Source organism: Cygnus atratus, chromosome 2 (assembly GCF_013377495.2).
Source record: "Cygnus atratus isolate AKBS03 ecotype Queensland, Australia chromosome 2, CAtr_DNAZoo_HiC_assembly, whole genome shotgun sequence".
Classification (NCBI taxonomy): Eukaryota; Metazoa; Chordata; class Aves; order Anseriformes; family Anatidae; genus Cygnus; species Cygnus atratus.
This window is the reverse complement of record NC_066363.1, coordinates 91034770-91061898: the sequence shown is the minus strand read 5'-3', so window position 1 is coordinate 91061898 and position 27129 is coordinate 91034770. Positions and strand designations below refer to the sequence as shown.

Genomic DNA, 27129 nt, shown 5'->3' with positions numbered 1-27129 from the left:
ATGTTACCTGGAATAATTTAGTGATGCACCTTATATTGTAAAAATACTTTGGGTTTGGAGTACTTCATTTTTCTTCTTCTTGATGTCTTGTCTTTCATGTTTTTGTACTTGAGAATGTTTTAGCTGTTACTCAATATTGAAATACAGCTCATGCATCTGTTTTAATTTCCATTGAAAAAGGGTTGCAAGGTTCTGTGGACAAGTCACAAGATAAATTTGATCCTGATTCTAGCTCTGAGGTTAATTAGCTTTGCCACTTCACATCTGCATATATCTGTTCTCTTACATATCAAGAAAGAATGGAATATTTATGATAGCTATCTGAAGAAGTTATTTTAATGCTGAATGCCACTTTTTTGCAATACCTTTTTTTGGAGGGTGGGTAGGGAAGAACTCTGGAAGTAAGCATGAGCTACCATGAATGTGAAAGTCTTTGCTCTCTTCAGCCTCCATAAACACAGTTCCCCAGTTTCTTCCATCTTTCTCTAAGCTATTTCCTTTAAACTCTAGTTTTCAGCAATTTTTATATATATCTAACATTTAAGTGTAGCTGATTATTCTCTTCTTAAATGCTGTAGGTTGTCCTCAGGAAGCAGCTGAAGTGCCCATGGAGCTGCTTACTCTTTCCCTGTGCTCTGGTGTGGGCTGTATATGCTTACAGATCACAGAGGCTCTGAGAGGCATGGTGAAAGAAGCAGCTCTGCATTTGACTGTGACACTGTAGCTGGAGCTAAAGGGTGATGTTAGGCATTTAAATAGCTGAACGCAGGCTAAAAAGAGTTTTGATCTTTGTTTGATTCCGTTGCAGTTGCTGCAGAAGAAACTCCCCAGTTTGGGTGTCTGGGCAGCATGGCAAATGGTGATGATAGACTGGTCATGTGTCATAAAAATGATGAAGGGGTTAGAAAATCAATTGTAAACTAGCTAGGAGTGTAGCTTAAGTGGCCTAATTTATTGAAGACACAAAGTCTTGGAGTGACATAATCACTGTTTAGAAATATCTGCTCCTGTGGGAAAGAAAAATGGACACAATAGTTCGGCTGTTGGGCAGGTGTCAGTGAGTGGTTGGTTTTAAGTTTGAGCCAGACAAATCTAGACCAGAGCATACATCTGTAACTGAAGTGGATGAACACTGCTGCTGCCAGTCCTTAAGTTTAAATCCTCTACCTGAACAATCCTCTAACCTGAAATCAAGCCAAAATACAAGTTAATTTTGAGAATATTTGTTACCTGTTGTCTTAGCAGCAACATTGAGTATACTAGTAGGTGTTTTTTCTTGGCATATAACTGATGAATATAACTAGATCATCAAAAATATTATGAGAAGGCAGTATGGTGATGAACAGAGACAAATTTAGACTGTTGGATCACATATATCAAGTGTGAGAAGGCAAATGAGGATAACCTGGGCTGTTAAAAGAGATGGTATTAAAAATACTTAGTGGTGGAAAATATGAAGGCAGATAAAGCAAGTTTTATTGTGACTTTCCAAGTTTAAGGAGACTATAAAGAACTTCTGAGACTTCAAGGAGAATGCTTCTAGTATGTTTCAAAAACAACCACCACCACCACCACAACAAAACACCTTTAAGTAGAAAAGGGTTAATTTTGCCCGGGTTCCTACTGTTGGTAGACAGGATGTACATGAAATAGTATTTAGATTATTAGTAGTATCTTGGTACCATTACCATTTTTCCTTGAAGTAATTTGTACTTCAGTAGAATGAGATGCTCCTTTAAAATTGTTTAAGGTATAGAAAATACTTACTACATAAAATAAAACGATAAAAAAATAAATTCTGAATTCAAAAGCTAAACATTAAACCAGTCTGTGGAACACTCCTAGCCTTGATTCAGTGAGGAGAGCCTGGGGATCCTGGTATTAGTCTTAAGATCTTTCATTTACTTTCTTGCTTATTCTGCCTCATGCCTTTTTTTTTTTTAATTCAGTTTTTGTCTTCGGGTCACTTTCTGCTCCCTGGAGGTGTTTGAAATGTCTTACTATGCAGTATTTCTGTTCTTTTGCTCATGTTTTTCTAATAACAAAACTCCTTTTGCTTTTTCTCTTGACTCATTTCATCCTCATACAGTTACAGCTGTGTGATGGACTCTTAAGACCTTTTGACATCACATTTGCAATGAGTGTACCGTCAGTTATTCTAGAAGATATTTCTGCATTTATATTTAATAGCAGAAGGTTAGAATGTCATTTCAAATATGCTGATTGCTTGTAAAATGCCAGCTTGCTCTGTTTCGCTGAGGAGCAGTTTGTGTATTTACCATCAGTTGCTTTATATCATACAGAGCTTCAACTTAGAAGTTAGGTGCTGGCACTCGCACTGTTTTCTGCATTTTGTTTACCAGGCGATACTTATTAGAAAGCTTATTTCTTTAAGAGAATAAATCCTGTTATTTGCCACATGGTGGTGCCAGAGGTAAGCAAACCAAACTTCTGAATTGTTGAGCGAGCTCTTCATATGAATTACTACACAAATGGCTTACGGATAATAGGCTTTTGTGGCACCTTGGTAAATGCACTCTGGAAATTAAAAGTTAACTTTCGGGGTTATGTATGCCGTTTTGGATACCTCCAAATAGAAGCGTGATGACAATTTTGGAGGGCAGAGAGATTATTGTGGTGGTGAAGTGTGCTAGTAAGTAGTATGTTTAGTCTGGAGGAAACAAAAAAATCTTATATAAAAGTATGTTTGAATCTAGCGGTGAGGAGTTCAGTATCAAATGTTGCAGTAAATGTGATATAAGCAAAGGAGTGCTGCTGGTAAAAAATTTTCTCTAGAAAATCATTTGACTGTTTAAGTAAAATTTTTAACATTGAGTATAATTTTTGATCTGTGTGTGACATTCACTGTCATTTACTTTCTGGTTTAAAAAAAAAAAGAGGAGGAGAAATGACCTAAATGTGATTCCCTTGCTAATGGCTTTACTTTGTTTTCCTTTATAAACAGTTTTCCATGTTTGGGGATTTAGCATATTTTTGTCTAGAGGTTTTTGCATCCATAGTTCATGGCAGGACTGGGTTGTGAGACCTCCATATCTGTCACTGCCAAATATTTTAATTAAGGCATATCTGCATAAAGGATCACGTAATGATGTTTTTGTGACTGGTATGCTTTCATCGATACTCTGGTAAAATTGGTTGTAATACAAATGTTTGTCTATAATATGAATTAATAAACTTCACTGTTGTGATGTTACACTTGCTAGTGTATTTGGAAGATTGCCTGCTTTTTTTAGCGATGAAAAGATAGGTATTTTGAGTGGCGTAACATTTTGTTGAATAATAAGAGTTATGACAGATACATCATGACTATTAAGGGCCCATTAGGTTCCAAGGAAGGTTTTGTATGTAGCATGCTTTCTTTGCTTTCGCATTCCTTATTGTGATACTTCACAATTTTTGTGTATATACTCAGTTAAGTGAGGGAGAACAAAGATACAGAATTAGACTGATAAGCCTTATGCAGAAGTCTCTGGGCTATATCTCGTTGGAGGTAAACCAGTGTGATTTTTTGTTTCTGTAATTAATGCTAGGCTTCTCTAGTGTTGTCAAGAAGACAGGTTAGAAAAGTTGGAGAAAACCTATTTGTGGTAGCAAATAAAAAAAGGTTCATATTTCTTTTGTCTGGTTTTGAGGAACAGTATGGATTTTTCAGTCGTCATTTTGAAGCCAAGATGTAAAGCTGATCTCAGGACAGTGCTTTAGATGTTAAAAAGCAATAACGAATCAGTAATTGTATTTCAGTTGAATGTTTATGTGTTAGCTTCATGACCTGCTGTCAGTCCTTAAACGGAAAATGCAGATTTAACAGTAGAAAGCCTAATACTTAAGAAATGAGGCTGAACAAGTTCTGTTACATATAGCATCCCATTAAGTTCTGAATGTGGTATCTGTGGTACATATGTGAACATGTGCTAAATGCACTGTACTGGACTTGTGGAATGGTACCTGCTTATCCCAGGCCTTGATGAAGTCTTATATATGCCTAAGTGTGCAGTGCTTGGGCACTTTTGTGCTTATGTAATTTAAATTCCACGTTGATAGGCATGTGTGTAAAATGAAAGAGGAGATTAGTAGTAAAACCACTTCAAAATTCTGAAAGTGGTTTCTAATGCAAATTAAAACTTAATCTTTTTCTTTCTTTTTCATAGGTCTTTCAGACTGGAATAGATACGTACTCTTGTGATGCTCCTCTGGAATCACTAACACTTGATTTTCTTTCTTGTTGTTGCAGTTTGGGCACTGAAAAAAATCGTGGTTCATTTTGGAGTTTTGAACTTCATGGCAAACCATTGCAAAAGTTGGTGGCAACTTGTTGAAAACTTTGTGAAGGAACGTCAGGAAGCTCTTGCTCCACGACCCATCAGAGGGCTTGGAAGGGTCATGCTGAAGCTTGACAGTAAGGTATTTCTACATATTTTCCTAAGCAACCTGAAAATTCATATTATTGTTAACTGTGTGCTGAGATGCTTTAACTCTAAAATAAATGTCTGTCACTAATGGGCATGTCTGTCATGTATAAAAGTATATCTGTCTTACTGCGTAATTTAGGTCATGTCTTCTGTCACTATTCACACTGACGTACATGTTTAAACTTTGTTCGATAATTACACGCGAAGCTTGACAGAAGTCACTTTTAAAAAGTTGAGTTAGCTTTAGAGGATTCCTTATTTGAGTGATGCAAACTTCCTGCAGTTCAGTCACCTTACCTGATTACAAAGATTTTGAAATTGAACTCTATGAGCTTGAATATGAAGAATGAAATGTTACTACTTTATTGCACAAACTTAATCTTAAAAAGCAACCCACCTTCTTCTGGAAGGTAGGACCTGAGTGAGTTCAAACACATTTGTTTATACAATATGGATGAATAGGTGTTGAACACAGTGGCGTGGTACAGAAGGGAGGCTTTGCTCTGGAAGAGAAGAAATATGTGGAATAGGCAATTTGGGAAGATCCATAGAATAAGGCTTCTGTGATCCTCTACCTTCTCCCCTTCCTTTCAAAATGTACCTGCATCTGCATTGCAAATTGCAGAGTTGGAAAGCTCCATAAAATTTAAGAAGACTCCTCCATTTGGAATTCTAAGTTTTGACTTAACCTGATAAAATATTTTGTTTGTAATAGTTTTGCTAGTGTGTGAGAATGTACTTTCTGTAACTGTTTTGTTGAATTATTCTCTGCTTTAGAAAAAAAAAAGCTGTTGCCTCAGACTTCTCAGTAAGTTAAGGGCTGTATCCTATAAGTACATTTGTCAGAACATCAGCACCTGGGCAGATGCTTGCAGTTTATACCTCTGAATTCCGAGAGGAAAATAAAGTGCTTTAGCCCAGATCTAATGGGTAAATGGATGCCAAAAGGTCAACAAAAGCATTAACTGGCTGTAGGAAATAAGTAAGTTCTACAGGGTTCATTGAGGAAGAATTTGAAAAAGAAAAATCTTTCCAGAATACAGCTATGAACAAGTTAAGTGGGGTTCTGAAAGACGGTGGGAAAGATTAATGTGTTAGAGAGGGGGAAAGCTTACAGTATACAAAGGTTTTCACTAAAAGCTTTTGTTTTGGAAGTAAGAAAAATCTCTAGGCACAATAGCACATATATTTTCTGTCTTGTCAAGTTTAGTGTCTGTGTATCACAGAACTGTATGATACAGGATCCTTCCTAATTCCATTAAGTCTTCTTTCCTTGAAGAAGGTAGGGGTTTTTGTCCTAATGTGCACCAGAACTTCCCACTCTCCAGCTTAAATGTATACAAGGTCAGTTTATATTTATGTTGTTGTTGTCTAAGCAAAAGATCAGTGTTGACGCAATACATGTCTCTATCTTCCCTTTCCCCCCATTTTTTAGTTGACAGTCATATTCCTTCTGTGTCTGTACTGTATGTATTAAAGCAACCCGAGCTCTTCGGGCCTTTATAAGAAAGACATTTGATATTCTGCATGATGCTGTTGTCCTCTTTTGTGCCGATTCTAACGAAAATTCACCTGGCTTTGTCATGGGTGGCTGGAATTGTGGGCTTCCAATGCTTGTCACACTAACGCTTTCATATTTTTAAGTTCTATTGGTTATGCTTATTCTATGCATTGTAAGATCACGGATAAATTGTATTTCTGAGAATTTGGGAAGCAATGCCAGTAGGATTAGGCCAATCTCTTAACTAAAAGCAGTTTAAAATAAATAAATAAAAGAGCTGCTGTGCTTCTTCCCGATTGCTCATCAACCTTTGGTTATCATCTTGGAAATGCAGACAAATTTGAACCAAAGAGAAGTTCTGATCAAGAAGAAAGAAAGGGCATTGCTTTTCATTTTCATTATAAACAGTAGGTCAAGCTGTGCCTATATGTGCAGGCCTAGTTTAAATGTGGATTCTAGAAATACAGTGTCAGTACTGTATTCTTTAGTTCCTGGTCGTGGATTTGCCCCCTGGAGCTGACAAACAGCAATTCAGACATGGGAGGCTTCCTGGAGGAAGGAGGAGGGAAAAGGTTTCTGTTGTCATCCACCTAATCACCGTAAAACTTAGTAGTTATGGTATGCTTAACAACAGTCAAGAACTAGAAATTTGCTTCAGTCTGATAAAATTAAAAAAAAAAAAAGTTTTAATATGGTGACTGTAGTTTTGTTTTGATTAGAGTTTGCTAAATAGTTTAGCACAATCAGTGGATCAGCTGCACACACTAGACTTTCTGTTAATCAGGATGTGCTATTATTTTGCATGCATGCTTTCTAGTAGACTTATGCAAATCATATAGTTAATATAAGGTGCTTCTAGATATAGTGTACTAGAATATTATATGTGGAGGACTGTGGTAGATTGTTTGTACTTAGGATAAAGTCAAAGTTTGGTTCTTTGGGTACAAAATTTAGCATGTAGTTAAAGCAGGTAGTAGTAACTAGGCAGAATCTCTACCAGTGCATGTGCTATTCTAGGAAATAATTCCATAGACATATAAGATGTTGTATAAACCTTACTCCAGTAATAAACTGAAAAAGTCGCTGTAGCCTTACTCATTTTGAATGACCTGAACATTAGACTTAAGCTATAACCTATTTCTAAATGTAGATTGATCACATTTATAGAACTACTTAAATATAGGGATTGGTAAGGTAATAGACAGGTAGAGTCCCCCATATTTTCTCTAATAAACCTTAATAGTAAAATGATTCTTACTTTTGACATACGATGTTATTTCCTAGTTATTGTATTTATCATCCAATTCCAGGAGGCTGAAATTACATAAAAATACCAAAATTACTTCCTTTCACATTCTGCTAAAGCTCAGGCTAAGACTGGAGCTCTAGCTTTTGTTGCATTGTAGTTGTTAAGTAGAGTAATACGGCCATGAGATCTACTTCTTTTTTCCCCAAAATAAGCCTAATGTACAGCGGATTTTACTACTAGTATATGCAAAAGTAACATTAGAGGCAAAAGTATGATGTTGAATCTGTAAACATATTTACACTTCTACAACTTTTCAGTAAGAAATAAAATAGAAACAAATTGTACAGTGGCAATTTGAGGCTTTTGAAGCGTTGTCATTGTTTTCCATGACTGTGCTTCTTTCTGTGAGTGCACTGAAGCTATACAAGTAGGTAGAAAAACTGGGTGCTTTGTAACATCCATTATTTTCAGATTCCCTGGTGTTCATGTTTCTTTGTAATCCACTTCTTGCTTCTGATAAAACTTAATTAACGTTCTGAGTGTTTTTTTTTTTTTAAATTAGATAATGTCCTTAGGTTTTATTTTTATTCAGAGCTAATATGCTTTCAGGCAATTGGTGAAAACCCTAGATTAATTAAGAGCTTAATGATCTTTCTTATTTTCAGGGAGGAACAAACTTCATATACTTAATCTTAACCTCTAACACAGATGAACAATAACATTAAAGCTTTTCACTGTTGTGGTTATGCATCTATCTGAATGGTAATGGCTGGAGTTAAGAATATAGTCCTACATAAACTAGGCCTTAAAATGAGTGTACTTGTGCACTTCGGTGAGAACTAGTTTAAAAAAATAATAATAATGTCCATACATTTGTTTGATCTATATTTTGCTTTGTGTGTATATCAGATTTAATTATGTATTTGATATTTCTTTCCATGTTGTGACATTGAATATGAATGTTGTAATATGAATGTGGTACTAAAATTTTATTTTAAATAGTAATTGACATAACAAGGGTGTTTTGAAATACAAATGAAACTGCCTGGGTTGGAGTATTAATGCACTCAATAAGTATCTCATGTTAAGTTTTGTTACTTTAGTAATGTGCACTTCTCAAAGTAGAAATCCTACTCTGAAATGTTAGCTGTCAGTATAACGAAACTGGAATTGCCCAGGTTATGCTGATTGCTCTGTTAATATCATTAAAGTTGTTCTTATTTGTTATATCCCCTCTTTATTTCAAAAAGTACATGTTAATAGTAAAATCTATATTCTTGCATTCAAAGTTTTTATGCTCTTTTCCTATTGCAGTTTACCTTTGTGTCTGGAACGATTTCATTTTCATTCTGTGGATGACTGCCTGCCTCTCATTGCTTTCCCTCCCTCTATTACTGCATTTTTCAATAATTTTCCACTGTGTTCTTGTCTTTTTTTTCCCTTTTCTTCCATCTCCCTCTGCCACTGACAAGCTGTGGCACTGGCTTAATAAGAAGGTAAATAAACCGAACAATTGTGATTCCAACTAATGGATTCTGCGGTTTTGGGGAGGGTTTTTTTTTTTTCCAGCATGTACTCCTTAACATGCCTCGCTTCTTAGTTTTCTCTCCCAAGTGTCTCTTTTCCAGCTCTTGATATAAGCTACTGAAGGTCATGTAATTCTACCTGATCTCATGTCGTCTTCTAAAATAAATGCACATAGATACATGGTTTGTACAGCAGAATATCGCTTTTCAAGTGGTAGTTTGGTTTAGTTGCACTTCATCTTCACCATATATATGTGTAACAAAACCAGTGAATTCCCTGACTAGAGAGCTGTCCTCTGCCCAGGAATGCATCGGTTACCTGAATTCACTTGGGAGTGCTGAGAGTCAGGGCTTGAAGCACAGTTGTAAAGCTAGGAACACAGGTGCTTGCATACAGAGCATTGACTGGTTTCTCTCATCGCTTTTAAAGCATTTTGAAGTGTGAAGTTGGCCTGTACATTCAGTCATACTGAGTGTAGCGTGAGTGAAATGAAGGTACCCATGGTCTGAGAACTGAGGAATACAATGACGCTCTCAGGGAATGGTGGCTAGTTTTTAAAAAAAAAAAAAAAAAAAAAAAAAAAAGGTAATAAAGCAGTTGGTATAGCTAACTATTTTATTTATTTTTTGCATGTATTTTAAAAGTATGTGATGTGTTATGTATGAAATGTACTCCTCAGTTGACATCGCTCATCTTAGTCCACTGGGACTAGCTATTGGGCTTGGAGAACCCGCATCTCAAGAGAAGTTAAAGCTGAATCAGTCTGTGTTTGGCCTCAGGTGTGACTGAAGTCTGGAAAACTCCTCAGTGCAGCGATGTCTGTGTGAGACTTGGGCAGTGCAGTTGCTTCAGTGAAGCAGGGAGCTGGAGAAGGATGCCTGTAGGGATGTTACATCTGAAGAACCTCAGTTTTGGCAATGAAGATTGAGTGTGTGATAAAATATGGAAATTGAGAGAGAGAGAGAGGAAAAAACTAAATACCATATCTGCAAATGCAACTTTTATTCTCATCACTTCAGTACTAGTGGGTGCATCAGAGTGGTTTCTTAGTTTATAAACAGCATTAATCTTTGATCAGCCACCTATCAATTCTACTCAGTAACAGTTGAAATAGAAACCATAGATCTGCCTTGGATGTTGTGAAAGATACCTGAAATACTGTTGTTCTGAATGACGCTGAAAACGAATGTAAGTGAGTAGCATATGCAGGCCCTGAAGGGCACTCATACAACCCTCCAAAAGGTTCTCTTAACAGAATGGGTGGCCAGCTGGTGCCTGCTGTGGGAGACAGGTGACAAGTGATGCTACAACAACATCCTGCCGTGTATCAGGAATAGTGTAGCCAGCAGGAAGGACCAGGGAGGTCATCGTTCCCCTGTACTCAGCTCTGGTGAGGCCGCACTTCGAGTGCTGTGTTCATCTTTGGGCCCCTCAGTACAAGAAGGGCATCGAGGGCCTGGAGCATGTCCAGAGAAGGGCTATGAAGCTGATGAAGGGCCTGGAACACAAGTCCTGTGAGGAGTGGCTGAGGGAACTGGGGTTGTTTAGTCTGGAGAAGAGGAGGCTCAGGGGAGACCTTAATGCTCTCTACAGCTACCTGAAGGGAAGGTGTGGGGAGCTGGGGGTCGGCCTCTTCTCACAAGTAGCTAGTGATAGGACTAGAGAGAATGGCCTCAAGTTGTGCCGGGGAGCTTCAGGTTGGAAATTAGGAGACATTTCTTCTCAGAAAGAGCAGTCAGGTGTTGGAACGAGTTGCCCAGGGAAGTGGTGGTGTCACCGTCCTTGGGGGTGTTTAAGGAAAGGTTGGATGTGGTGCTTAGGGACATGGTTTAGTGGGTGACATTGGTCGTAGGGGGATGGTTGGACCAGATGGTCTCAGAGGTCTTTTCCAACCTTGATGATTCTGTGATTCTGATTGAAGTAGCACGTCGGCTGAGTAGCCATAATGAATAGAGCAAGTTAGATTTTCTTTTTCCATAGTTAATCAGTCAGCTCAGGGTTATATAACTGGGAGTGTTTCTGTGTTTGTGAATGAGAAGGTAGAGTAGCTTGCTTTATCATTCAGTTGTAATTGTCCACTGAAAGGGCAAACTTTGAATTTTCTTTTGTCCTTGAATATAGTTTGGTTGTTTTAAGGTTGCATTTTTTATTTTCCAACTTAGAAATGTTTCTGCTATGTGAGTGGTTTATGATCAATAAGTATGTACACCCATAATCCTTCATAAAATTTTTGATTGGTTATTGGTTTGTTTGGTAAACATGATTTCACTGTAATTGCTTTGAACTCTAAAATACTTCTGTTTGTTTGTTCAGAGGTTCACATTATTGGGCAAAAACCTGTAGATATAGCTTCTTAAAAGTTTTTTTTTAAAGTTCCTTGGAGTTACTTTGGAAACTACTGCTTTGCTTTACAGTTCCGTAGGAAGAGATCCTGAGGGCTCGTTAGTGTTATATGCAGTGCTGACTCTTCAGTGCACAATGAGCAAGTAGCAATAGCACTACAATCATGATGAAAAAAACAAAACAATGAAATACTCCATTAATTCTTGAGTTAATTTTTTGTTGTTGTTGTTGTTTTTAATTATATTTTAAAAATCATACTCTAGCAGAAGCAAAGAAGAGACTTGTAACACAGAACAGTGGATTCAGTTAAAAGGTTGCTTCCTTTGTGTCTTCCTTGTTTTCGCTTCTCTGAAGGGAAGTACTTTCTTGAAGACTAGCATGAGTTTCTGATAATCCACTGAGAAACTGAAAATATGCCACGTAGAGATAGCAGAATTTGAAGTGATAGTTGATTGTGGCTGCTGGTGATGTTAGCTTTTTTTTGCTTCCTGCTTGAAACCTTTTTTTATCAAACAAGAGTAATACATAATTATGTTTAACATGGCATATATGCCCCAAAGATGAGAATAGGTTCCATTGGGCTAGCGTGATTTGTTCTTCATGACGTACATGGCAAGAGTCTTCAGAAAGAATTACTAAATGCTGTTGCTGTTGGAGGAACATCGGTGTGAGTAGACTTGAGACCTCATATAGCTTGTTCTCCAGCTTTTCTAACTTAAGTACTCATCTGGTTCGTTTCAGCATAGTCCTGGGATGTGTTGTGATTACAGGCTTCCCCTCATTCTTACCAAGTGGTATCAATAAGATGTTATCAAATATTAAGGGAACTAAAGGGGAATGTTAACAAGTCTAATGGCTAAAAAGAATTATGGAAAAAATGCTGATAGATGGTAAAACTGTTTTTTAAAAAATAGTTCTTGTAATTTTGTGTAGATTTAACTGAAAATGGAATAGATATCCAGGTATGTTTCACTGTGTGTGTAATGCAGGAGGTGAAACGATTAAAAAAAAAGTTTGGATGGCTGTGCAGTGTGAGGAAATGAAAACAATTCATAGATGATGTATCATACTGCATAACACAGGGAACCTGTTCAGATAGCATGACTCCTGGATGCTAAGCATGAGCAGAACTTTTATTACAGCTCAGTGTAATAGGGTTAGTATCATTATCTGAAAGTTGAGAGCAAGGAGTACTTACAGATTATTGAGAAGCATTTTAACAAAATGCAATTTAGCTTAAAAGCTTTTTTCTGCCTTGAGCTAAATTTTAAAAATTAAAATATATATATAAATTTATACCTTTCCCTCCAAAACCTTGACAATTAAAGATAGCTTTTTGTGTTCAGTTTATCACAACTCAGTAATGTTTCAGTTTGGTTTTACAAGTGTGACCTTCTGTAGCTTAGGAGCCTGGCTTTCCTTACTTTTGTGTAATTTTGGATGTTGTGGCAGCATCAGCTTTCTGCTGTTGACTAACCTTTAGATGAAGAAGCTTTGAACTGAATTTAAAACTTGATCTCTGGCTGATGATTAGCATTTAGTCAGTACATGTTTGTATTTGTGCGTGTCCACGATTTACAGAAAAGATGTAAAGGGAGGACCTGATTCGGTGGTAAGTACAAGCACGCAGGGATTTAACTTTCTTGTTTACATGCAGTACTAAGTTAGTAGCTGTGAATTATTTAGCACAAGTGTGCCAGGGTGAGTGCTTCCTACGGAAGTATTGTGGGTAAACGCAGAGGAAGGAAGGGAGGTTTGATAGCAAGTAAATTAGAGAGGGAGTAAACATAGCCCTAAACTAATGTTGTGCATACGCTTTTACTTCTACCATACTCAGTCTAGTTCAGATTCTCTCCTCTGATTTCTGTATACCAGTTGTTTAGCTTGGTGGGCTTGTGTGGCTGAGGTTTCTGCCTGTGCTAGTGCAGCATCACCGCTGCCATTACTTTGTTAACTAGTTTAAAGGTAATTCGGGCTTCACATGTGCTGCACCTCAGTGGCAGTATAGGCAACCTACAGTCAGGATCATCAAGAAGAGATCCCTGCTGGTGGTGTTCCAGTTAAGAGAGTCCTCATCCTGGTCTTTGGGAACTTTGTCTTCTTCTAGTAGTTGCTACCATGCTGGAACACCTAAAGCATCCAGCCTCGGCTGCACCGAGATTACCTCTGTTGGATGCCCCTCAGTGAGGGTGATCCAAGTGCTATATGTAACACTAACTACTGGGTTTCTTTTCTCTCTAACTTAGAAAGTAATTAGCAATTAGTTTTTACTTTAACTAAGAAATAACAAGGGCAGCTTTAATTATTTATGTCTTTAGTTTTAAGCCTATGTCAAAAAGTTTCCCTTCCCTGGCCATCCAGTGTTTTTCAGGGATAGTTTTTATTTCCAATCTTTAAAGCAGGGGCTTTTATTTTTGCTTCTCTTGCTTAATCCTTAGCTGTATTTGAAGTTTGGAAGGGCACAGCAACTCCTGTTTTCAGTCTTATTTCCAAAAAGGTAACAGCCCAGGTACAGACTAGTCAGAATTTTTCAGAAAGCTGTGTTATTGCTACAGGCAGGTAGTCTCCCCCCCAGGACTGACAAGGCATTTCTGATGGCAGAAATATTTCAGCGATGGGGAGAAATGTTAAAAATATCCAAGGCATAATATTTTGCAGATTCCTTTCTGCAGGTCGTGTAGATTTTATTACAGAAACTTGCTAGCTCAGCACTAGTTTCTTTTAATATGATTTTTATTTCTTCTTGCTTTTTTCAGTATTTTGAACAGCTCTAAAACGCTGAATGTAATTGTTGTGATAATTCAGATCAAGCCAGGAGTTGGTTGTAAAAATTTGCAGTTAAAAAACAAAACAAAAAAAACTTAATGTACATTAACTGCTTAGATGTTTCAGGATTGGCTCAGGGAAAAAAAATCCTTATTATTTTTTTCAAATAGGAGATATAACTTCTGTTTTGGGGCCAATTTTACATGTAGGGATATGGCAAGTAAGGAGGAAAAAAATAATGTAAACCATCAGCAAGCTTAGTAGTTTTGGAAGAGCTCTAAGCGATAAGCTATCGTCCTAATCACTGAATATTTAACTTGTGCTCACTTAAAAATATCTTTTTCTCCCGCACATTGTTGATGACCTTAGCTAGTTCTCTTAAAGCTCAAATTTTACAGCTTTATTTTTTCTGTAGTAATGCCAGGTGGAATAAAAATAGCCTTGGTGTTTGAACCACAGAAGCTAGAAAAATGTGCTTGGTCATACTTGCATGAGCTTTCACAACTTTTTAGGTAAACAGTCGATTGGTGTATGAGATAAAGCTCAGCTTGCACTGTGTAGTCACGTAGTGGAGCAGTTTTGTTCTGAATGGCATCAGCAGAATATCTCTAATCTGAAGTGGTATCGCTGTTACTTGTGCACGTGTGCAGAATGTGCCTTTCCATGAACCAACAGAAGAACAAATACGTCTATTCCCTCTATCAGTAGATTTAGCTGATTCATGTTTATAATACTGAGAATCCTTTCAAGACTGAAAGTAGATGGAATATCTAGTGCACAATAATTGCCCTGATCTTTAATAATTTAGAAAACCTCCAGTCCCTTTTCAGTTCAGAAGGTGATAAGCAGCTTTAAAAATCTCATTATTTGCAGAAATATATCTGTAGTCATTTAGAGGGCTACTAGCTTATTCAAATTCAAAAGTCATGGTTGTACTTTATGGTATACCTTGTTAGCTTCCATGTAAACTTCTTAAACTTCTGAACTGCTATGCAAATAGTGTCTGTAAGCTTCCAAGTGGTAAAGGACAAGAAATAGACAAATTCTAGGGTTGTAGTTGAGATGAGTGCTAGTCTTGTTAGGTCTATTAAGTAAATGTTGAATTACTGCTTGCTTTGCAAAGAGCTTGCTGTGTCTTGTGGTACTGTGTAAATGTTGTTTGCAAAATCACGTCATACCATGACTTTAATCATGCTAACATTGCTTGTTAATTGTTCATCTCAGAGCTTTGGCATTAATGCTGTTTTATTAGAGCCTGATTTTTGCACCATGGTTATAAATAAAAATAACAATACCATCAAATAGCATCTAACATTGCTTTCATTACAGATTGATTTATATGCCATGATTTGTTTTTTCTTTTTTTTTCTGCACAGATGATCGTGTGGTTGGAGAAAATGCTAGATAAAATAATCAGCATTTTCATAATATTTTTGCTAGTAATAGGAACCCTTCTGCTAGCCCTGCTTCTTACTGCAAAGGTACAGTGCTCTAAGGAATGTAATCATAGAGCTCATTGTAAAAACTGAATGAGTTACTGATATTTATGCAAAATTGTGTAGCATAAAGAACTTTTTTGAAATATTTAGCAATTAAATGTTCTGTAGTTGAACTCATATTAAAAAATGTTGGAATGGTAAAAATATATGTTTGTATTTATATAGAGACAAAACCAATATAGAGAGATTTTGAAATGTGAAATTTATTCTGCTAATACAATTGCTAGCTTATATATTACAGTAACAGTTTGGTTTTGCATCTGGTTAGTTTTCTTGTCAATGGCAGAGCTACTTAGAATTTTGTTCTTTTTAATTTACCTTGCATCAAAAACTTATTTGCAAAATGCTTAAGGTGTATTTGTCCATTTGTTTGTATAATTGCCTGTAACAACCTCATGCTATTCCATTTCAATTTTAAATGTGCTGAGATTCATGAGAAATGTTCATTGCAATTGATTTTTGGTTTGTAGCTGTTTCTTTTCTCACCAGAAGAGGTCACTCATGTCTCTTTCCCCTTTTTTTCCTTTTTTTTCCTTTTTTTTTTTTTTTTTTGGAGCTGTAATTCATACTGGAAATAGTCAGTGGAGACTGAATGTTTCACTTGCATACAGTTATGGAACAAAAATCAGATGGGTTCTGATGTTAGTCTCCTTTTTCCAAAATGTAGGCTTACATATTGTCAAGTACTTAAAATCGAAAGCTTTAAAAGCTGTGCAAACATTCCGGCCTAAAGCTTCCTTACATTCATAAAAGGAGCATTAAGGTATTTATATGTGAAGTCTTTTATCTTTCTTATTGAAGAAAGGATTTGCTGAGGCACTTCATTGTATGGTTGGTCATATCAGAGCTGAGCATTCATTAATTTTTATACTTCTTTGATCCTTGACTTTAAAAGATGTATCTGAAACTATGCTTTGTATTTTAGTACTTCCTTTGACAGCACAGCTGTATTGTTAGTTTTTTTTTCCAGTGATGAGCTAAGGTTCAAATCTACATTTGCCATTACTAGTTACACAGTGCATGACCAAAATTGTCAGAACAGAGTGCTGTTTATTGTATTGATTGTTTTTCTGGTTTAATGGCACTTCATTCTTCATAATGGATTGTGTTGCAAGAATTATTCTTTAAACGTATCACAAGCTCTCTGACTATAGGTAGAGTTCTAGTTTGCATTACATAACATTTCTTCTCTCTGTATTTAATTTAGGTACATCAAGAGAGCGTTCACATGATTCAAGTCACAAGCAGCTTGATCAATGAGACAGTAGCCAGTCACCCAGAATGGGCAAAGTAAGAATGCTGAAGTTAAACGAATAGTATAGGGTGGATAAACAAGCTTCCAGGTGCTGTTAACATTTTTCTTTCACGTAAAAAGTCCCCAAGGTGAACAGAAATGGGAGTAACTGTTGCAGGCAGATGTAAAAGCTGAACTCTCAGGCCGCAGCAGTGTTTATGCGTCATTCTGGAAGAGACTCATGGTATCTGATCTGAGAACTGTTTGGACTTTGGTGGAGAAGGACAGCTGTATAAACTTCTCTAGTTACAGTTTTGGAGAAAAGCGTGCATGGTGCCGAGAATAAAGAGGCCAATATTCCTTTTGCTTTTACCTGGAAAAGAAAAGTAATAGGAAAGATTGCTCTAAAAGATTGTGAGCTGCGAGCTGAAATATTTTTTCAATGTAGAAAGCTGGCTGCACAATGCCTTTGACAGAATAGAAGTTGAAAGAAATATTTCTGGAATGAACTGAAAAAGAGTTCAAGGGTGGAAAGAATGGTGGATGGGAAAAGTTTGGTATGAATTGGTTAGGAAAGGCTGTTTCTATCAAGAGTAGATGTGTATTATATATAGTGGGAAGACTGTAGATGTGATATATGTAATGATTAAAGAAAAAAGCAAGGTAAATGTTAAGGGAGGGAGAAGATTATGAAAGAAATGAACATAGAGGAAAAAAAAAAAGGGTGGCCTGCTGAGCAAACCGATTGCGCATGAACAGCAGAGTGGAAATAGGTAAGACAGAAGGAGTGTGGTTTTGAAGGAGGGTTGTTCAGGTTTACTTTTGTTCTGCTTCAGCTAAACAGACCTTGAGTGAAGGTGAGTCCAGGCACTTCATGGGGAAAAAAAAGTTGACTTTTTTTTCAAGAGCACCTTCTAGACAAAAGCAACAACAGTTTAATCGGATCAAAAGAAACTGCATGCTGTGTTCTAAGAGCAAGGGAAGTTTTCAAAAACAGAACTAAAATTATATAATTGATAAATGCTATAATAAAGTATTTTAACAATACTTAATCATAAACATTGTAAAGTGTTCTCTCTTGATTATTCCTTCATGGCATCTCTTCTATTGTTTGGCCTTCCCATTTTGCTATAGGATGGGAATAAGTAGGACAAAGGTAAATGAAGTTTGACTGTCTGAAACATATTCACATAATGAAAATACCGGAGTTCTAGCTGAGTAATTAGCAGAATTTTAGTTAAAATGTTTATTTACAGTATCTTTTAGTAGGAATAAATATATGTCCTATCAAATCTATCAAGCTTCAGTCAGCTTTCGGAGCTTGATATTTACATTATATTTAGAGACAAGTGACTGAAATGTCTTTGAAATCCTGTGGAGAACATTCCTGAAGAGTTACATGGGCAGAAAGGCTTCTGTGTTGTTAGGTGAACAAACGCAGCAGTTTGGGTTTGCTTTTTTTTTTTTTTTTTTTGAAGGTCTGCAGTACAGTCATTAAATCAAGCTGTAGAAAGTCAAAGCGGGGAATGTTTGCCCTCTATTCAAAAGTGCTGAAATGCTGTCAATTCAGTGGGTCCACTACTTGAAAGTGACAGGAATCCCTGAAGATAGGTATAAGTGGATAGCTTTGTAGATACTTGGAAATAACTAGCGCTCCAACCCGTTGCTTCATCCTGTTCCTTATGCAGGGAAACAACGTTAACAATTAGCATTCAGCTCATAATTCAGAAGGTTGTCTTTGCAACTAAAAAAGATTGGTTTACATAGTATTGTCAGAAAGCTAGAAAGCTAGGAAAATTTATGAGAACATGATATGAATAAGGATCTCTTTTTGAAAAAATTGAGATATGAATTAACTAAGGTTTCAGGAACCTTAGTGAATTACAAATGTAATGACGTGCCCTAGATTGCTTTGCTTATTAAAAAGTCTGCTCTTTGACATGTACAACAAAATTGTCTAGTTGCAGTTTGTTTATAAGTATTTAACCTTAGCTGTTTGTTGTTGTTTCAATATGTTAATTTGTATAGTTTCAGGTATAATGAAATGAGTAAAATATGTAGCAATTAACTTTGTTTTCCTTCTTTAAAACAAAACAAAACAGCTGGCTCCCCGAAGCCCAGGTTATTCAGAAGGCGCTCAACTCAGCAGCTAATAATGTGTATCAGTATGGCCGAGAGTGGATTACACATAAGGTAAGAACAAGGTCCCCCTGCCTTTTTTATTTAATGTGTTGGTTTTGTGTATTTCATAAAAGGAAAAAAGAAATAAAAAGGTTTTCTCAGTGTTCCTTTTCTATGTGGTTAGCTGTGTTGTTAACGGATCTACTCTTTCTAATCCTCAGTCCGTGAGGGAAGGAAGGGTGGGAGTGGTTTCAGTAGTCTTTGTGCTCGGAGGAATATTTTTTTTTTATAATAGCTGAAAAAAGTCTATCATTTTAATAAGACTGCCAGTGAAAATACATCAAACAAAGATGAGTATTTTTTTTCATCTGGTTATAGCTGTCCAATTTTAGAAAATGTACTTTTTCTTTTCCTACCGCCAGTATTCTAGTTTCTGTGTGGGCTATGCGTGGTAGATTGACATGTTATTTATTTAATTTTAAGTTTATGTTCTTCAGGAGGATTTGCCATATGCATTTTGATATCTAGCACACATCTCAAATAATTTGAATGTTTACTCGAGTAAGATTTTGGATTAAGCATTTTAGAGACTGTATTAGTTTTTCAGTGTAGATAGAAGCCTGAGCTTAGTGTGGCAGAATGTTTTTTACAGATAAAATCTTTGTTATGAACCATGTTGGTCTGAAGAGTGTATTCCATAGTAATACTCAGTTTTTCCAGTTATCTGGGTTTGGGCAATACCTTTACTAACAGTTCTGTGTGATTCGTCTAGCTTTGAGTTTGTCAGTAGATGCCAGCTTCATTCTGTCCCTTGTAATAAAGGATTTCTGTATGTTTCAGCTCCATAAGATTTTAGGAGAAAAAGTGAACAACACCGCTGTGATTGAAAAGCAAGTGCTAGAGCTCTGGGACAGGCTTTATCACTCTTGGTTTGTGAAGGTGGGTAACTTAATTAAATCATATTTATAGAAACTGTCACTTAGAGAGATTAGTAAAAAGCTTGGAGAACTGAGTAAAGATCATAATAACAGAAAATTATTTTTTTTAAAAAGCTCATTCTACAGCTACAGTTTGAGTACATTCAGAACTATGTCCTTATGTGTATACAATTATGTATTATAAATTGCAATATTAGCAATTTAATGTATACTGTGTTCACTTTTATATTTAGTATTTTGTAGTTTAGAGCATTCTGTTGAATTTTTGTGATCTTGAGGGGTTAGGAAAAAGCTGATATTTTGCCTGATTTCTGTAACTTTTACTGATTTGAAATTTTTAGAAAGAAGTTGTCCTTTCACATTACTTTAAATGCATTTTTGTGAATGCCAAAAATGGGTTCTGCACACTGAATCTTGAAAAGTTCATAAGAGTTAAATCATTTTCATGCTGTCAATGCTGTTTGCCTGTAAAGGAAAAAGTAAACAATTCATTAGCCATGGTGCAATGGAAATATCAAAATCCAAAAGTCATACCCCTGAAATACTTCCCTATATTTAAATAATTGCAGTTACAGCTTATTAACTTTTCTTTACGCAGTCACTTCTAAAGTACTTCTGAAGTTTGGAGAAGATCTTGCATTAAAAGAAGTAAGAGTTTTGAGTATTGTGATGAAAATAGTAGGGGAAGGAATTCGTTGTTTCTTCTGACAAGATAATGCTGTCAGAAGCATGAAGATCATGTGGTAGACTACATGATGCTGTTGGGGAATATGAAACTGCTGAGGAGAAATAAAAGTTACATCTACAGGACATTTAGTTGGCCTTAAGCACTTAGGAGTAGTCAGTGTTGAATGCTCAACCCCAAAATTGTGTACTTCTGATACAGCTAATACTGTACAGCTAATACTGTTGTAAGCTGTATGTCAGATGCACCCTGGCACTGCGTGGTTCAGCAGAACATGTGCTGGAGGAGTACCTTGTTGCTGCAGTATGCAGCACAGGTCATATCTCTGTGAATTGCTTTATGTGATTCCTTCCCTGCAGTTTGTTATTTAAGAGAAAACTAGGAGGCTGTGGTCTTGTAGATACTCTTCTGGTAAAGCAGAGTAGCAAGCAGCTTTTCCAGGAGTCAAAAGGGCAGAAAGAGCTGCAGGAGCACATTGATGCTCCCTGCATATGATTTTGAAGTCTGTTCCCCTTGTTGCACGCTCAAAACCCTGTGCTAGCACTGGCACACTGGGCTGCAGCTGTTTATCTGCTGCTTCAGGCTCAGTTTCTGATCTTACCCTTTCTATCGCAGCCCATGTCCACTTGCATGTCTTTCCTGGGTAATTTTCACCTGGCTATTTCCCTCTTAATATTGCAGTAGCCTTGTGGGGTCCTTCAGAGTATCTGAAAATGAGCGAACTGGATGTAAGCTAAATTCCAGCATGCAAAACATCTGTACAATATCTAACAGTCTCAGTAAAGCTTTCAAGCTCCCCATCGTTTCACGTGGATGAGCATAATAATCACACTTCATTCTGAGGCCTACATGGTGTTGCTGTAGCCTGTAGGTGACTGAAGAACCCAAGCTCAGGTGATGCTCTTCCTTGACAGCTGTAGAGTTGAGGAGGAATTGCCAACAAAATGTTAATTCAACCAGTAACTTCGACTTTCTGAAAAGATCAGTAGGTAGCAAATGGTGTATATTTTAAAAGGTTCCAAAGATGTTGTGAGAGATTAATTACCATTGAGTCTCTGTACTCATTGAAGTAAAATAATGACAGAAGCATAAATCACTTGGAAGATGAGGGCATAAATGCAATTGAATTGTCGTCTTCGGGGAGAACTAGTCTTGCTAGTCTATTCAGGTGTGAAGTGTTTTGTTTTGTTGTGTTTTAAGATTAGTAAATTTGTTAGAGGAATCAGTTGACAATTTCCTTGAATCCTCTATTTAAAAGGCCGTAGGTGCTACTGCAGTGTAATTGCTGAATAACAGTGAACTTGAAGTGGGCATTAACAATGTAAAAAAAAAAAAAAAAAAAAAAAAATTGCAAGTGATACACAATCCTGCTGGTTAATAGCTAGAATAGTCTTTGAAAATAGAACTAGATGAACGGAAAATAGATTTCTCATAGTTTACACATACAAAAGGCTTATTGTAGGTAGATCTTTGACTATTTGCATTTTTCTGCTCTAAATAAGCTGTCAGCCTTAGAAGAGAGATCTTTGCATTGCTGTGGATTGTTAAACAACTTTGCTAATTGTGCATCGTAAAATGTAACAGTGTGTCTAGGGAGAATTGGCAGTAGACAGAAAATATAATCATAGAATTGTTCAGGTTGGAAAAGACCTCTAAGATCAGCTAGTCCAACCTTTAACCTAGCACTGAAAAGTCCGCCACTAAACCACGCTACTAAGCTCCACATTTATATGTTTCTTGAAGACCTCCAGGGATGGTGACTCAACCACTTCCCTGGGCAGCCTGTTCCAATCCACACAACTCTTTCAGTGAAGAAAGTTCTCCTAACATCCAACCAAAACCTCCCCTGATGCGACTTGAGGCCATTTCCTCTTGTTCTATCGCTTGTTGCCTGGGGCAAGAGATTGATCCGTATAAATCAGTGCAGGGACTTCACTCAGAATAATACTTGCTATATATGTCAGAAAAAGATAATGTCATTTCGAATGCAGAATGATAAGGTTAGAGTTCTGGAAAATTCTAACAGAAGCAGAGGGATGCTTGTATAAACATCAGAGTTAAGAGTTTGAGAGGGTCTCTTACAATTGAAGATTGGGATGAGATCTGTTTTAATCAACAGGTTGGCTTGTATTTTCTAGCTGTATAACTGTGGCATCCTTCTTTGAAACTCTTGTTACAGTCCCAGACTGAGTCAAGTAGTCTCATATTAGATTGTGGTCACGTGTGGTTCAGTTGCAGAACAGACAACTTCGTAATTAGGGTCAAGCCACCTAAGTAGCTAGCTGTTGTGTTTATGACCATTTTCTGTGCTCTTGCTGTGTCGCAGTTACAAACCTGTATAGTCATAAGAAATCCTCCATGCTTTCAGTTTAGTTTTTAACTTCTGCATGACTGAATGTTGCCAATGGAAAAGCAGACGCTAATTATGAGGAAACTAGTTGTTTTGGCAGCTTCTCGTATTGTTCTTTGTGGGCTGTACTGGAAGAAGTTATATGTTACAAACAGTAAATTATGTAGGCAGTAACTGAAATCCTTACCTCTTGTGTGCTTTCATAAAGAGCAAGGTAGATACCATTGTCTCAGGCTGTGAAGCTGATGTTTAACCGAGATGAATCGGTACAACGTGCAGAACTGTACTCACATGGGATAATTAACTACAGCTTTCCGTCAGCTTTTAGTTTTTCAGTTGTACAGAGAAATGCGTTCTTACTTCTAGGTATTTTTGAGGATGCCAATTAAAGCAGGTCTGACTATTTAGATGCATGTTGGACATGTTACTCATTAAGAAAATCTTTGTCTTTGGCTTTCACATTTATTAAGTTATTCACATGTCTGGTATCCTTGCATCTTTGTCTTTTTCTTTAAGAATGTAACACATTCTGGAAGACACAAAGGACACAAATGGCACATAAACCGTCAGAACAGCTGGCTTGGTGATATTCTGGACTGGCAAGATGTTGCTTCGTTTGTTCATGATAACATTGAAACATTTCTTTCGGTATGTATTGTTTACTCTTATTACCAAATTGTTCTCGTTTTAACTGATATTAATTCCTTCTTGGACTCCTGCTAAGGACATGGCATGCAAGTACATGGAAACACTGGTAGTGTTATTTACAATTACCTGTATAATATTTGTAAGTCTCTTTAGGATATATTCATACTACAAACAGAACCAATTGTGATGAGGAAGCCCTCCTGATTTCAGCATCTTCAGTGATATTTGCTTGCCAGAATTCTTTCTGAGTGAGATTGTTGCTGTAGGATCACCTATGTCACCTTCAAGCTGGATAAATTCTTCTTAGTCTGTAGTCTACTCCTCTGTTTCTTGGAGGTCATTTGTTTGGAATTGTTCTTACTTTATCTGTCTCTTCTAGAAATTCTGTTATTTGCCAAATACCAGTTTGCTTCAGCCTTGTTTTTATGTAAAATGTGTGGCAAGTGCAGGGTTGGAGGCTTTTATCTTTAAAAAAAGAATACCATTTGTCTAGGTTATAAATGAGAAATATATTGACCAAGAGGTTGTGAGGTACACACACACACATACATACATATATATATTACTTATATGTAATATATAAATGTATGGATGTGTGTGTGTTTTGTAGTCGTATTTTTTTCCTCAAATTATTATTCATTGGGTTGAAAGCAGCTTATTTCTCTTTTATGAAAGTTCTGTGGAGAATGAAATTAATATTTTACACTGTGTGAATCTCTGAATGAATGCACTGGACCTTTCACCTCATTAGGAGAAAAAGAAAAAGCATTGAAAGCAATCAGAACTGAAGTAACTACATTTGTCTAAAAAAATGATGTTGAATCTGAAGCACTTAACATACAGTCAGTCCCTGATACAGGTCATCTTTGACTTGAGCTATTGTAATCTGAAAGTATATTCGGGTTAATGTTTATCCATGTCGAAGGAATATTATTTATATCTAGCTTGCAACATAAGATTTCTGTGGATGCAATTTAAGCAGTTATTTGCCTCGAGGCAGCTCTTGGTCTCAACTGATGGGCATGTGTCCTTTGTCTTCTCTCAACTGCTGCTTAATTCTTTACAGTTTCTATCATTAAAAAACAAAAAAGTCAAGAAGAAGTTGAGACAAACTTCTTACTGTAGTGAACCTTTTTCAGTTAATAGTGAAAATTTGCTTAATTCTTTCTCTGCATGCTTGGGGCTCAGTTATAAACATCCATAGTGTATCATTTAAAATAAATACTGAATGTGCTGATAGGCAAGAGGGAGAGGAGGAGACACTAAACTACTTGATAGGTGCTAGCTGTCTCCGTTACTCCATTGCTAAACAGTGCTCAGAAACCATAAAAAGCGTGCTTCAGTAATCTAAATAGGCTAAAATAATGGAAGAAATAGTGAAAAGAGAATAAATATCTAAGACTGCAATACATTAATATTAAAATTTCTATCTAGCTAGCGTGCTTAACATTTTCTAAAATCTTGTTTAGAAGTACAGGAAAAAAAAAATTGCACCAGTTGGCTTGCTTTCCTGTTTATATCCATGAACCCATTACTTATCAGCTGTGGGGAAACACCTGTCCTTTTTCTCCAAACACTCATGTCCATAATGACAGACTGTAAACTGGTCCGCATAGTATACAACTCTAAATCTTGATTTCACATCCTTATGGGTAGCGTTTTCTTTGCTATCTGTCTCATAAACAATCCATTGCATAAATATTACACTGTTTTTAATTAGAATCGATGAAAATCTGATTTGTGTTCATGGCTAGGTCATTAAAGCTTAGAGATGATTAAAATGAGCATAGTTCTAACTTAAGTCTGATGTTTCTAAGAAGGTTGCTTCACCTATCCTAGGTTACAGTGGAACTTTACTGTATTCTGGATTTATGTTTTTATCAGAGAATGAAAATCTTTTTCTTAGTGTTTGGAAGAGGAACAATTAGTTAACCATAGAATGGCATACTGAACTGGGAAGGATCAATATTTTAAATCATTTGGGTAGTTTTGGGGAGGGTGGGGTTTGGAGTTTGTTTTTCATTTTTTTGTTTCATGGGCTTTTGCTCACATTTTTGTGGGTTTTATTGTGTTGTGTGGGTTTCTGCTTTGTTTCTTTTTTGGGTGGTTGGTTGTGTTGTACAGACTGGAGGTGGAGGTTTAAATGGCTTAGCTCTAATTGAAACTGTAGGATGCTTCTGCTTTAGGACGCTTGAAATCAATGCTAACCTGCAATTCATAAGCATATAGCAAGACAAGGTAGATTCCAAAAACTGCTTTGACAGTGTTTTTAAACACAGAACAGTTAGAGAGACCTGTAAAGAAGTGGTGTGTGAATATGTAGCTGTAGTGAGACTTCCTCAATCTCTGGAAAAGAATAAACAGTGATTATAATACTTGTGTATAATAAATACCTATGCATAGATTATGGCTAGAGTTTGCCACAGAATAAGTTGTGTTAGCCCCTTGGCTTTCAGAAATATTTCAGAATAGTTCAGATCACTATGTATTCTCTGAAAATACAACTCTGACAGTGTTATATATATATTGCAATTAGAAGCAGATAAGCTCTTTCCCATTCATGGAAATCGTAGCAAGTGTTCATCCTCTTTAGTAAGAGAAGGAGCATCTGTTAAAAATGTTAAAAAAGACAAATGGAAATGTCTCTCTTCGGGCTTTTCCCATAATGGAAGAAACTTTCATATTAGTGTTGAAAGCATATAATTAAATAGCTGGTATAGCTATGCTGGGGAATTGCTGGCATTTACTTCATTTGTAACAATATGCGTCAATTCAGGAGTTTAACTGTGAGTATCAGGTAAAGCACTGTCCCCCCCTCAAAACGTGCTGTTCATTATAGCAGTCATATTTAGCTCTAGTTTAATGTAGTTAGACCTTGATTATTTTAAAGTAGCTCACTATATAAACATATAAACATGTACATTGCCTGAAGATTTAATATAAAGATAAGCTTTTCAAAATCATCAGTTACATTGTTTTATAAGCTGTGGTGTTAGCAGCTCTGATGCATTTCATCTTTGAATTCTTCTAGATTCAGTAGAAGCGGTAGTGTTATTAACCTAATTTTTGTAGTGATACGTTTTCAAAGTGGGGTTTGTTTCATCCTATTCTTAGATGGGGAGAGGACTGGAGTGGGTCCTCACATCTAAGGTAGTTTTTTAGGTGAACGAAACGTACAATATGTTGCTGGGCTATTAAGATTTAATTTCTGAGAAATGAAAAAGTCTTATTCCTTCTCCACTCTCCTGCTTTTCCATTCGTACCCTTTCCTCCATTTCTTGAAGGTTTGAAACATTGAAAAAGCAAATTGCTGCTGGCTAAATCTGTGAACAATCACTTGAAACTCCCTTGATGGTATAGGAGACATTGCTCATGTCTCCTAAATTGATCTTGCTTTTTCCATAAGAGTATTCATCATTCTACCAGCAGCCAGTATCTCATTCAGAGATTTCCCAGGCAGAAAGACAGAACACCTTCCATTAAAACATACACAGTAAGCTTCAGCTCGGTTAGGTTTCTCGATCTGTTCCTTTAGCATGACTGATACACGTATGTTCCAAATCAGGTTGGGCTGACATCCAATTTCAATTGCTCAAATATTTCAATGAATTACCACACATCCCAATGTTTTCTCTGTCCCTGAGGATTTCTTATGTAATTACCTAACTGTATATCAAATACAGTTCATTCTTTAGTAATAATTCAACTACCATGCACTCTTCCTAGTAAGTATTCTGAGATTCGGTGTTTTCTGTGGGACTCAAACACCACTGTGAACTCTTAAGTGCTGGGACTTAATGTTTTTGTTTTTGTGACTGTTAGTGGAATATTTGAGCAC

The 27129-nt window shown here is 36.6% G+C and overlaps 1 protein-coding gene across 1 annotated transcript in view; it reads left to right on the top strand.

Moving 5' to 3' along the window:
- TMEM245 (transmembrane protein 245) overlaps positions 1–27129 on the top strand; it is an 85061-nt gene that overhangs the window by 19069 nt on the left and 38863 nt on the right. The window contains exons 6-12 of the mRNA XM_035550500.2: positions 4253–4422; positions 8653–8676; positions 15193–15297; positions 16523–16605; positions 18652–18742; positions 19511–19609; positions 23160–23291. Of these exons, the coding sequence (XP_035406393.1) occupies positions 4253–4422; positions 8653–8676; positions 15193–15297; positions 16523–16605; positions 18652–18742; positions 19511–19609; positions 23160–23291 (704 nt within the window). The remainder of the gene's footprint in view (positions 1–4252; positions 4423–8652; positions 8677–15192; positions 15298–16522; positions 16606–18651; positions 18743–19510; positions 19610–23159; positions 23292–27129) is intronic.